At 49.7% G+C, this 13,302-nt stretch overlaps 1 protein-coding gene across 1 annotated transcript; it reads right to left on the bottom strand.

Moving 5' to 3' along the window:
• Nucleotides 1-1,228: 1,228 nt before the first annotated feature.
• ELFN1 (extracellular leucine rich repeat and fibronectin type III domain containing 1) lies at nt 1,229-4,411 on the bottom strand. The gene has a single exon (XM_010175848.2). The coding sequence runs from the start codon at nt 4,400-4,402 to the stop codon at nt 2,012-2,014; it is 2,391 nt and encodes a 796-aa protein (XP_010174150.1). The 5' UTR covers nt 4,403-4,411; the 3' UTR covers nt 1,229-2,011.
• Between the last annotated feature and the right edge of the window lie 8,891 nt (nt 4,412-13,302).

Consider the following 13,302-nt stretch of genomic DNA (forward strand, 5'->3'; position numbering starts at 1 on the left):
GTGAGCAGGATGCAAGGGAAAAACGCTGGCAAGCAGCAGGGCCCCAAAGGGCTGCATTTGGGGAGCTCATGACCTCACTGTGCTGGTTCTCTGGGCTCCCACACACTCACTGGGGGAGCAGAGCAGCTCCCTGACCCTCATGTGGTCCCTGCTTCATGTTGGTCACAGGGTGAGACATGGGGGCTTGAGACTCAGCTGGTGGTAATCAGGGCAAAAGCATGTCCTTTGGCCACCAGCATGGCCTGGGATTGCCTTCACAGCTTCCATAAATCCCTTCTCCTCCTCACCCCATGAGTAGGGCATAATCTCTGAGTATTTTAGAGATGGGGCAAAAAGCTGTTAAGTCTTGGCCAGGTTGGAGAGCAATGGTTGAAAAGCACGTAGCTCCTTGGGTGAAACCAAGACATGAATACATGACCATCCCCTTCCCTTCCAAAGTCCCAAGGGCTGTTCAAGGGTTCCCCAGGGTGTCCATCTTCAAAGCCACTCATGAAACGGGAGCCAAACTGGCCTGTGAGCAGTGCTGGGGCTGCAGGCAGGAGATGCTGCCTGAGGCTGCGTTTGGGGTTATCTGTGGGTAACCTGCTGGACATGGGGTGGTAGGAGTGCCAGGAGTGAGGGGCAGCACCTCTGGGCCAGGGTCTCTGCCTACTGTAATAGCTCTCAATATGGACAAGCTATGAATGCTTAGTGTCTTCTCCTTCAGCAAAATCACCCCTCAATGATGTCCTTCTCTGGAAAGTGGCAAGAGGATTTCTGCTCTAACCCTTCACTAGCTCCCCATCCTGCAAGGTAAGGGATTAACCCACCCCAAGGACCACCACTCTCCATATTTGTCTGTTTAGGGGGAGAAACCAATACCTTTTAATTTGCAGGAGAAATCTCATTGCTTGGTGGCACCTGCTCAATCAAGAGGCCTTGACTTTTCATCCCCTTCCCTGTTCTCAGCAGTGATGGTCTCCCACCTGGAATAAGATGGGGAATTCTGCTATTCTGGGGATGTGCCCTTTTTCACAGCATACTTGGAAGTGATGAGAACTTGGATACAGACACTTGTTGGGAGAAATCAAAACCAAACACTTAGAAAGCCAAACACCCCCTCACACACCTCCAAAAATATATCCCATCAACCAACCAACTGACCAATCAACCAACCACCAAGAAAGTCCTTCAAACCAAACTCCATCTCTTTCTCTAAAATCCATGATTAAAATCTGGTACAAACAGGTGAATAGAGATATATATATATATATATTTTTTTTTTTTTAGTAGATGTAGTATTATTTTTTTTTCTCCTCTCTCTTTCTCATTATACAGCAAACATTGCAAATATAGAAATTTTCTCTGTACAATTAACGACTTCGGTTTACAATGCAATGTGTGGTAAAACCTCCCAGTGAGTGAAAATGTGAACGGGCCTTCAACCGGGTAAAAGTCTAAACTGGAAGACTCCGTTTGCAAAAACAGCCCAAAGGATGGATCTCCTTCTGGTCTCTTTTTGGTTTTTTTTTTTTGTTGCTGTTTTTGTTGCTGTTGATTTTGGAAGGGAAGGAAGGAAGAACACAAACTGTTCACAAAGAATCCACAAAATCACGGAATAGGGACTCATGCAATGCAATATTGGGAAACGCCAGACCTCAGCTCTCTGCCCGCTCTTTCACTTTCTTTTTATATTCAATTTTTTCTTTTTTTCTTATTTTTTTTTAAAAAAATCAAAATGAAACAAAACTTTTTTTTTTTTTTTTTTTCACTCCACAGTTTGTTTGTTTTGTAAAGTTTGTGTTCAAATTTGGTGCGTGTCTCACCAATGTGAGGACATTTTAATATCTCACTTTATATATTATATAGAATATTTATAGATTTTTCATAATTCGTTCTCTCTTTTATTTTTATTGATTTTTTTTTTTTTTTTTAATTTTATTTTGTTTCAAAGATAGTCTGAATAAAAATAGCTGCTGCGGATTTCTTTTGGTCCAGTTAGTGTGTTAAGTCACGAGTTGTATGTGAGGACTCAGGACTTCTGCTGGGCAGAGACGCCCTTCCAGTAGTCTAAGATGTCATGAAGATCCTCGTCTTTGGCAAACTGGACCTTTTTGCGTAGGGCGTGGCCGGCTGCCATATACTCCTCCTCGTCTTTGTGCCGCTTGCGGTTGAGTTTGAAGCGCTCCCAGATGCTGTGCGATGGTTTGCAGGTGTACTCTGGGCTGGAGGTGTAGCTCAGGTTGTGATATTGAGGCGAGAGCTGGGAATAGGCCAGGTCTCTGGGGCGAGGACGGGTCAGAGGTTCCAGGATGGAAGGCTTTCGCCCCGCCATGCTGTCGTGCTGCTCCCCTTGGTGCGAGCCGGGGTACGAGTGACGGTGTTCACTGTACTGACGGATCTTCTCCGCCTCTGCCCGCAGGATGGCCGCAGCCGGTGTCACAGTGAGGATGGTGTCGGTGGTGGGGGACGTCTTCTCGATGTATTTGGCTTCTGATTTGTGGCCCGATCCCTCAGAGCGGTAGGACCTGGGGCTCCGTATAGAGCCACTGGAAGAGGTGCTGGAGCGTTTAGGGGCTGCCTCCATGCTGTGGTGCCGCTGGAGAGGGTGGCTGTAGCTTTCCTTGTAGACGGGGGAGAGGAATCCGTGCTTGCTGGGGATCTGCTCTGATAAGAGCACCAGCTGAGGCTCCACCGTGGAGACTGCCCCCGATTTCACGCCTTGGAAGGAGGTGGACTCAGATTTCAAGGCATCGATGCAGTTGTTGATGATCTGGTTCACTTTGTCCACCTCCTTGGCAATGGTGGAGATCTCGGCCACGGAGCTCTGGGTGTCTGGCGGCAGGGACAGCTCACAGTCTCGCCTCTCCGGCTGCTCACCCGTCCTCACCTCCATATAGTTGCCCTTGGTTGCCTTGGGGGTCTCACTGCTGTCAATCAGCTTGTACTGCTCAACCTCACCAGCAGAAGGCAGGTAGGGGATGCGGGTCACCGTCTCCCCACCCAGTATCTGTCCCTGAGACAGCTGGGTGATGCTGGTGGTCTCCATTTCTGGTCCATATTTCAGCTCAATGATGGTCTTCTTCATGCTGCCAGCAGCCTTTTTGTGCTTCTCCTCCTGCTGGCGCCTCTTCCGGAGACAGTAATACACAACGCCCAGGACAATCACCATGCCAAAGAGACAGCCCAAGATTGTCATGATATAATGAGTGGCAGTGGAAGGGGTGGGCACTGGCTCCTTGCGGTTGGGTCTGGTGGGTGTGATGGTGACACAGGTGTGGTTGTACTTGGAGTATTGGTGGACAGAGACAACACAGTAGGTGTAATCTCTTTGTGCTACTAGGTTGCTCACGGTGATGTTCTCCTCCTTCTTCCTGAGCTTGGTGATCATAGAGGAGAAGCCATTTTCGAACTGGGAGAGGATGTACATCTTGCTGAAGGGGTAGGGGATCTGCACGGTGAGGACGGCTGAGTTGTGGTTGAGGTGCTTCACCTGGATGTTGGGGCGCACCTCCGTCTCGCCGATGGGTGTGAACAGGGAGAACTGCGGTGTCGTGCCATCGCCAGAGGAGCACTCCTCCTCAGAGCAGGGGCTTTCAGAGGGTGCTGTGGTCACCTGGTACCTGGGAGGGATAAAACGAGGAATCACAGTGTAGGAGCCACCGGTGCAAAGGGAAGAGAGCATGCTCAGAGCATTGCGATAGCCAGTCCGGCCTTGGCCCAACAAGTAGTAGCCCGTGTAGTCGGGCGGGGAGTCGCACTGCATCCGGTCATACGTGCGTGTCATGTTGGTGAAAGCCTCCAGCCATTGCAGGAAGCCGAGGAGCTCGCAGGAGCAGTAGAAGGGGTTACTGTAGAGTTCACAGACAGAGAGCTTGTTTAGGCCCCGAAAAGTGTTGCTATCGAGTCTCTGGATCCTGTTCATGGACAGGTCAATGTTCACTATGTTGGGGCACTCCCAGAAGGCATTGGGGGTGACAGACTCGATGAGGTTGGCCTGGAGATAAAGGTACTCCAGCTTCCCCAGGCCCCGGAGGATGCCCTCAGTGAGGTTCCTCAGTCGGTTGTAACCCAGCTGCAGCACCTGGAGGTTGAACTGTCCTGAAAAGGCACCGTCCTCGATGTAGGAGATCTCGTTCTTCGTCAAGTTGAGGTATGTCAGGTTGCCGAAGCGGCTGAGCGAGGCATACTGCACGCTCTTGATCTTGTTGTCGTTCAGCCGCAAGTCCACGATGGTGCTGTTGATTTGCTGGGGGATGGACTCGTAGGGGGGCTGGTTTTGGCTGCAGATGGCCAACCAGACGAAGCCCTTGTCCCCTTCAATGAGCCAGCAGTCTGCCCGCACCCCAACGGCGTGCAGGAGAGAGATGGCTGCCACGCACATGCAGAGGGCTGGCGTCGCGGCCCACCGGCGACCTGCCATCTGGAAGGGTGGCACGGAGAAGGGGTTCCTGGTCTGCTGGAAGTGGGGAGCAGGACAGGGGCCAGGAAGACGTGGGCTAGTGCTTCTTCGGCAGCTTTGTGCTCCTCTCCTTTCTCCTCATGGTTTGGAGATGGAGGGGAAGCATCCGTGGAGAAAGTGGACCTCGGTGCCCACGGTACTCAGCAGCCACCGGCCAGGGGCTGTTACCAAGGCCTGGGTGGCTGAAGCTGGTCCCACATCACCAGGTCTCTGGCATCTCAAGGAAGGAGTCATGAAGTTAGGTGTCCATGTGGAGGAGTTCCTCTGGCTTAGAGACAAGCCTTCCTCTCACTTTTTATAGTACATCTCCTCATTTTCTTTTTGCTGCCCATTGTGACACTGGTCCCCATCTCCATGTGCCTCTGCAGGTCTGGCTGTTCCCACTCGGTCCCTTGGCTCACCTGAACAAAACAAAACACAAGCACAATCTAAATACAAAGGATAGACAATGAGTGCCTAGCAGCGCTGGGGTGGCATCCAACTACCCTCTTAATGTTAGGCACTTGCCTTCTAACTCTGGCTACCACCTTTCAAAGAGCCTTTGGTTTCTTTAGGTGCTGTTAACAGTGGTGTTTGGCAGCATGAGGGAAGGTGGCCATTGACCATGGAGGTCACCCTCCTTTGAGCACGTTGTCCAGCCTCACATTATAGGCCAGGGAGAGACCAATGCACATCCAGGGCACCATTCATCTGACCTATTTAGGTATCTACCTTAGGAGGGGAGGAGTGATGCCCCAGAAGTGTCTGTTCCTCTCTGCTGAGAGCAGATGAAATCTAGACAACTTGCTCTGATGTAGATTTGATGCTGCAGCATTTTGCTGAGGGGAATCCTAACTGTCTCATGTGCTGGTGTGCGCAGCAGCGGTGCTCACTGCTGGGGATGCTGACTGAGGACACCGTGTCTCGCCGACTGAACCTGCACAAGGGTTGTCTCTCTTGTCCCAGGGCAGACCATAGGATGCAGGGAAGACACCACTAGCACTCCTCAAAAACACACATGGTAGGAACTGGAGGTTTCTTGGGCATCCATGAAGGAGACAGAGGCAAATCTTATATCTAAATTGTCTTTCATTGGATCTGCAAAATAGTATAAATCCAGAAACTGGTTTGAAAACCATTTCCAAGAGCCTAGGCAGTGAAGGGACTGTGCTGGGTGCTGCATGCCTGAAAATCACGAGGCTGATCGTCAAAGGGCGTTTAGAGGCAGATGCCACAGCCTTGCCCTTGTCGTGAAGACACCAGGTTCTTTTCCACCCGTAATACCAGGCAATGAAGCAGACCATGTTTCACTGCAGAGACCCCTGTTAACCATTCACAGTTTGTACCTCGACAAACAGGCCAATAATAATAAGCAGTAAAACAGTTCATCTGTTCTCTCTGTGAACAACGAGTCTATTCCCTGGTGGCACCGTTGGGTTTCCGTTACATGAATAACAAGATCTGCTCTTGCGTCAGCTCTCTGCACATGAAGTTCTCTGGCCACCTTGTCCTCCAGCAGACACCCCACCAGCTGCTCGAGGAGGTGAGGCTGCGGGGGAAGACAACAGCCAGAGCCCCAGTGTCCCCAGGGAGGGCAGGGTGTGTGGTACACCCTTCCTGCAGACTGCACTGTGGTTGTGCAGTCATGCGTGGGTGAGATGTACTGGCCCCACGACGATGCTTCCATAGGGACCTGCCTGGGGACGTTGCAGGTCTCTCTTTGCTTCCCCAGTCCCTGGTGCTGTCCTATCCCAGCTACATTTGGCAGAAAGCTCAACAAAAACAGGTTTTCAAAAGTTTATGAGAAATGAGGCTTGGGTGGAAGGGGTGCTGAGGGCAAGGCAGCTGAATCTCAGGTCTCCTCCTTCCTGGGGGTAGAAACCTGGATTTGAGCACGCTTTTACACTGCTATTCCAGCTGAAGCCCTTTCATCACTGCACTGATACTGATATTGTGGGTAACCCCATTTTGGGGAACAGTACCTGCTGCACTGGCAGGAACGTATTCACAAGGATCCTTCCCTGGATGCTTTGACCTGGCAGCCCATTTTGGCACAGCTGAGTCCTTGGAGCCAGCGAGAAAGGGAAGAGGGACTGTGCTCCCTGGGATGCTGCAGGTGAGTGTCCCCGCCTTTACCACCTCCCCAGCTGATGGGGAGAGATGGGCTGCAGTGCCAGGCTGGAGACATCTGCTGCTATATCCCTCCCAGCACTGGGCAACTCAATTAACCTCTCTGCACTCCAGTCTTCTCTCCATTACCATCAGACAATCATAGCGCTCCACAGGCCTGTGGGAGACTGAAGAAAAGTGCCCTGAGCTCCTCTTGTTGGGATGAAAATCCCAGTAGATGCTTTGTGCTGTAGGTGGAGACTTTCTCCAGCTGCAAGCTGGGCTCTAGATGTGTCCACTGTCCTCTGCCACAGGGACCAGCTTGGTCCCCAGCTCCCTTGGTCCCCAGCTCCTCAGACTGCCTCCTGGGTGGGTGCACATCGCCCCTAAGGGTGTGGGAGAAGGGTGATCCTGGCCTGAAGAGCCATCTTGCCCCAGTTGTCCATTTGGGATGGCACAGAGGGTGCTTTCCTTCGCTGCTGTCCCACAGTGTTTGCCCTTGGTGTGACCATCTCCCTGTTCTCCTCCATGGGTTTGTGCACTATGGGGAACTCCCACAGCAGGGGAAGCCCTGACAAACTGAGACAGCACAAGGAGCAGGGAGTGATGCATCCTGGCACATTCTTTTTAGCAAGCACTCATTCTGTCTCCTCTAACTCTCATTTTGACCCAACCATCCTCTCTGGACAAGCTTGTGTTTGGGATTGTTCTGTGGAGCCAAACCAGCCTTTTTCTTCCAGAGGAAGGTTTCTTGTCTCTCCTCCCTGAGGAGGCTGTGGGTTCCAGCCTGTGTCAGGGGGCATTAGCTAGTGGAGCGGGACCATCCCTTGAGCAAAGAGCAGAGACAGACCCTCCACAGACCTTGCCAGGCTGAGCCCCTGTAGCCTTCTCATCACCTTTGTGCCTCCCTCATCTAATTGGGGGTGTCAAGGGTGAAGAAGAGCAATGGTAAATGGCTCAAACACGTTCAATAAGGCTCCTGCTGTGTGTTTTCTCTTCTTTCCTGTACGTTGCCTATCAGGCAACTCCTTCCCAACAACAGAAAGGAGAAAAGGCATTTTATCAGCAGCCTGAGTTTAATTTCAGCTCATTAAAGCAAGCAATTTGCTGCTTTATTTGCTTTGCAAAGTGTGAATACAATGACAGCATCAAGGAGATGTAAGAGAAGATAGAGGGGCTAATCTCCCCTTTTATTAGATCGCCAGGACATGACTGGGGAGTGGAGAAGTGAGTCTTGTTGCTTTGCACGGAAGGCAAAATTGTTCATCTTGTTGGTTCCTGAAAGCCTCCTTCCCAGCACCACGCTGACACGGCTGCGCGTGGGCGTGCGCCTGCGCCGAGCATCTCGCGAGGCAGGACGGGAGCAGGGGCACTCACAGTGCTTCCCGACTCATCTCCCTCTACCAGCAGATAACAGGGTAACAGACATCCAGGAGGCTTCTCTTTCTTCCTTTTTCTACCTTTTACCTCGCCTCTAATCTCTCTTTTCTGCTTCTGAAATCATGAGCTTGATTCTTGCAGGTCAGAAATAGAGCAGCCGGTTGGCCGAGGAACCTTGGCTGTCCCTGGCCTCCTGCAGCTGGGACGGGGCTCTGATAGGAGCAGGAGAGACCCCCCTGCCTCTTCCCCACAGACTGGATAAAAATCAGTAAGAAAAGCTAGTGTTTTAACCCTCCTGCCTGACTGCTTTGTCTCTGCCCAGCTGTCCTGGTTTTATTCTCCTGGTAACCCAATTGCACTCCACTTTTCCTGGTCCTCTGGCTCTCCACAGAGCTGCCTGGGAAAACCTGGGAACAAACCACCAACAACTCTAATGTGAAAAACAACCAAGAAGGTGGAGATTTGGGGTTCTCCTCCACTGATGGAGAAAGAAGCAGAAGAGATGAATGAAGGTGGTGTGGAATAGCAATAGCAACGATTTGAAATGGTGAATTTAATCTAAACCAGAGATACTTTGAACATTGGCACCATGTGGACAACAACAATAGGCCACGTCTGTGGGAAGCCATAGTTCTCGCCAAGTACCTTGCAAGAAATATCATTCCTGCACGAAGTTACCTGTCATTGCTGTATTTCCTTTTCCTTCTGCTTTCACAAAGCAGCATGGTTTGTCCAGCTCAGATGATGTCAGACTTATGTGGCTTACAGGGGCCAGCAAAGAGGCAACAATAACTCCCTCACTTCTTGATGCTCGTATGCGTTTTCTCTGATCTCCAGTATCCCTGTTGGAGCCTGGATACATGCTTTGCCCTCTTGATCCTCAGCCCTGACCTGTGATGCCCTCCTCTCCTACCTGTCCCTGCTTCTCCAGCCCTGGTCTCCACCAACAACCCAACATCAAAGAGAGACCACTGTGATTTTGTGATCTCTACAAGACTGCAGCCTGCACTGCATGAGCAGCAGCAACCTCATCCTGGCTGAAAACCCACAACAAGGGAGGTGGAAAAGAAAAGGCAAAGCTGGGGCTCCAAAAACCAGTGCAGGCTGGGAAGTTTTTGCTTCCATCTCCCAACTAATGGCATCTCAGCAAATTAAACCAGAGCAGCAGCTGCAAGGGAGCAAACAAAGCAGCCGTGGGGGCTGGGTAGGTAGAGGGAGAGCGAGCTGGGCAGCACATATAATAATATGCTGTCCTGGCACTCAATTCCTAATTTTGTTATTCTACTGAATAAGTTATTTCAAACTGTGGATTAGATTTACTGAGTGAAGGCAAAGAGCCAGATTAACATGTGCACGCGTGTGTGTGTGCGTAAACACACACATATACATACAGACATACATACAACAGTGCTCCTCTCCGTGGCATTTCTGCATCTCCGTAACTACATCTTCCCTAGCTGCTCCCTCTCCAGCTGGCCGTGTTTCAGCTTCTCTTAGACCCTCTTTCACAGCCACTCCGGCCGTTTTATCAGTAGATGAGAGAGCCATAGTGACATGGGAGCGATACATTACAAACGATAAATGTTTAATCACCCAAAGAAGTGGGGAGGGAAAATTTGTCTATCAGGCACCAAATTTTAAAATGAACCTTGTCAGCTCCAAGATGGCAGAGAAAATATTTATTAGTGATGAAGTCTCCCCTAAATGGCTCGATGTCCATCCTGTACATGTCACATGGGGAAAGAGGCTTCCAGACAAGTTTTTCTACTCGTTGGTATTCCTGGTGTTTGCTACATGCCTCCTGTTGGGTGATGGTGGTCAGAATCACAACCACACTGAATAATAAAGATGCCCAGGCTTGTAAATTTCCAGTTCATGTTATATCCAGAGGTCCCAGTGCTAATACTGCCTCCATGGACAGGTTATAGGCAGCATTTTATGCATCCCAACCCTATTCCCAAATGCCTCACAGCGTTAGATAATAGAGTTCTCCAGTCAATTCTTCTCTCTCTCCTGCTATTATTTATTATTTAAGAAAAAGAAGCAAGGGAGAAGAGATATATTTTCCACTGAGGTCTGAAGAGAGATGAAGAAGGAATGATGCAGAGAGGTAAAGGGGGGCTGAGAGAGAAGTGCCCAGCATTGCATACAGGATAGCTTTTACTGAGACTTTGGGAGGTCACAGACTAGATGACAAGTGGCCAGGTGGGAGGGATGAGGAAGAGATCACTTTTCTTGGGTAGGCTGGAGAAACAAAGAGATACTACACACTTGGTCTCTATACAGGGACATTACTATTATCGGTGTATTGACACTCATGGACACTCTATGGTGCTAGAGCCAACGCTTCTCTCCTTGGGCTGTTCCTCTCCAGGGGAATACAAATCAATAGAGATAAGACAGCAATGGCTCTTTGGTGTCCACAAACCCCCTCTGGCTGCTGGAGCATTTTGCAGTCTCTTTGCAGGAGGCATGGGACACTTTCTGCAGAGCAGTGGCCAAATGAATGTCAATCTGAGGAGACTGAAATGTATCTGGTTGTTAAGGCCCTGAAGACTAACGACCCTGACCAGCTTCACCTGGGGCTTCCACCCACACTCTCTGCCCATGCGTCCAGGAGCTCCATATAAGCTCAGCCCTGGGGATTTAGTCCCCTCTTGAGCTTTGCTGCTGGTGTGCCTGGTCCTGCCTTTGGTCCTGCCTTTGGTCCTGCCTCCAGGATAGACCTCAAGCCTCTGTGGTAGGTGGCTTATCTCTCTGATGGACCCCTCAGATATGCATTGTAACGTGTGTCCAGTGCTGCCCCGGGCCCCATCTCCTTCTGACTAGACTCTTTGGATGGACCCTGGATATGGTTCATCTCCTGTCTTGTCTGGGATGTTCAATGGACTTTTCCTGCTGGGGTCATCTCTGGGTCCTGTCTTGCCTTTCCTTTGAACAGTCAGCTCTTCCTGCTGCCTGACATGGACTTCCATAGGAGGCAGCTTAGTCTGCACTTGATCAAATGGGGACTTCTCCAGTAAAATGATCTTCTGGTGGAAAATGTACTTTCTGCAAAATTGGCTGAAAAGCTAATCATCTTTCCTCAAAGTTGAGATACCTGATTTCAAGCCCATTTAGCTGTAAACTGTGGGTACTGTAGATCCTGATAGGAGCCCTAGTTCAAAGCCATCGTGTTTCCATGAGCCAGGCTGAGGCCAATGCTGCAGTCTGGGAATGACCAAAACAAACCTGTTTGCACAAATATTTTTAAGGATCTTTTTGTTCTATGAGAAAATAAATTCTGGGTTAAAATGGCAATATTTTCAAGACAGGTTAGCTTTTGGGATTTCAGGAAATACAGATATTCAGCTTTTTACTCAGCTGCAGTCTGAAGTCATTTACATCCATCTCATGCTGCTTAGCTTCCAGGTTCTATTGAGATGACAACCCTATCACGCACTGCTGTGGGCCACTGAACAAAATTCTCCACTGAGTTTAAGTAAATGCATAAATGATTTTCCTGGTGAACAACCTCTTAAGCCCAGCTGGGTTACCTGTACATTAAACCAGCCTTCTGAAATATGAGCACGGGCAGATATGAAATGTCAGCTCCAGCCCATGAGTGCAGTTGAGCCCTCAAAGAGCCAAGGAGAGCAATTAGAGAGGCAGAGTAGAGGAAAGTGAGGAGGAAAAAGATTTTAGGGGATGTAGAGAGTTAAGAGCTCTGATCAGGTAGAACAGTAGTAATAAGAAAAGTGTGTTTCCATGGGAGAAAGCCTCTCTAGTATTTACTTGATGGGGTTCTTCCTTCGAAATAATCAGCCTGAATCACAGCTCCATTATGGGATGGTTAGGCTGGGGGAAAGCAGAGGCCTGGTGTGGAAGCAGCACTCTCATTTCCCACCCCCCATAAATACTGCTGAAGATCAAAGCACAGATACAATAGAGGGAGCCAGCCCTGTGCTGGGAAATAAAGTTGCTGGTGCTCCTCACACAATCTAAACTGTGCTTGTCTCTGCTGTGTTGTCATCCTCTCTCAGATCTTTGTTGCTATTTGGAAGAGGTTTTTACTGCTTTCATTCAGGTATTTATTTTTCCAGGAGGCTTGCATAACCCTTTGCATCCCAGACAGGAAAATCCACTTTTATACAGGATGAAATCAGGTGGTGGATCCATGAAATGGTTAGCTTTGTTAGAAATTACTTCCAGAGGTGCAAGTGTTTTGTTTGCTCTGATTTTTTTTAAGGTCATAGTTACAAAAGGACTATTCCCTCTCTGTGCCACTCCCCCTCTGGAGGGGTCTCAAGCCAGAAACTGTGAGTCTCTGGCCATTACCTAGCTCAGTTGCAGTTTCTAGGTGGACTGTACTGCTGAGTATTGGCAAATGGACAAGAAATATGCAACACATGTAGGACTTGATGGTAATGGTCTGCTCTGATCTCCAGATAGGTGAAAAGGAATTCACCTTTTCATTGGCAAGTGCCCTGTACACAGGATTTGCTATGGCTGTGCTGGAGGCAAACACCTCTGCTGACCTCTCACTAACTTGTTCACCTTTGAAGTTGGACCTGCTTCTCTGGTTGGAGAAGACTTCCAGATACCTATTCCAACCTAAATTATTTTGTAACTTTAATGATCTGCCTCTTATCCTCTGGAGCTGAGAAGTCCAGTTTAAGGCTGAACCCTCTGGCCGCCCACTCTTTGAGAGGGGTTTCTGCCCAGTTATAGCAATACCTGGCAAGCCCCAGTGCCCTACAGGCCTAATTTTAGCTCAGTGCTGCAGGCTGGCTTCCTGTCATGGGCCAGGAGAAGGTTAATGATCATCTGGGCAGCTCTCCAAAACCAATCTAATGTTTATTCAGGATAACAGCATTGCAGAGGAAACCAAGCATGACCACCTTCCACACACAGCTTACCCAGCATGGCTCTGCTCCTGCACATGGCTCTGCTGGAGGAGCTTGGGTTTGTCAGCTCTTGGAAGAGGGACTCTCTTCTCCTTCCCTACGTCATGACAGGTCCTCTGCAACATTTCCAACCCGCCAGTGTCCTGACCTCTTAACCCAAACAGATGCTGCACTTCTAGAGAAAAACACTTCAACAGGCTGCACGTCTGTTGTTTCAGTGGTGGAAATACGTGGTTGCTCTTCCTGCTAAAATTTTATAGGACATTGCTCATGGGTCAAATACCCATGCTACAAACAAATATCCCTGCCTTAGTTTGTTGGCTCCCATGAACAGAGGGTGTTCAGCCCCACTGCACCCTCCAGGTCCCTGCAGTGCTAGAAGGAGCTGGAGCTGAGGGACAGTGGTCCCATTCTGGTGATGGTGGTGGCTTAGTGGACCTGGATGTTGTAGGTCTGTGCTCCAGCTGGGTCTGGGATGGGGGTAAGAGGATGAAGGGTTGGTGCAGA

Source organism: Antrostomus carolinensis, unplaced genomic scaffold (genome assembly GCF_000700745.2).
Source record: "Antrostomus carolinensis isolate BGI_N321 unplaced genomic scaffold, ASM70074v2 scaffold17699, whole genome shotgun sequence".
Lineage (NCBI taxonomy): Eukaryota > Metazoa > Chordata > Aves > Caprimulgiformes > Caprimulgidae > Antrostomus > Antrostomus carolinensis.

Excerpts from the sequence above, each read along its gene's own strand:
- ELFN1 (XM_010175848.2), bottom strand. The coding sequence starts at position 4,402 with ATGGCAGGTCGCCGGTGGGCCGCGACGCCAGCCCTCTGCATGTGCGTG.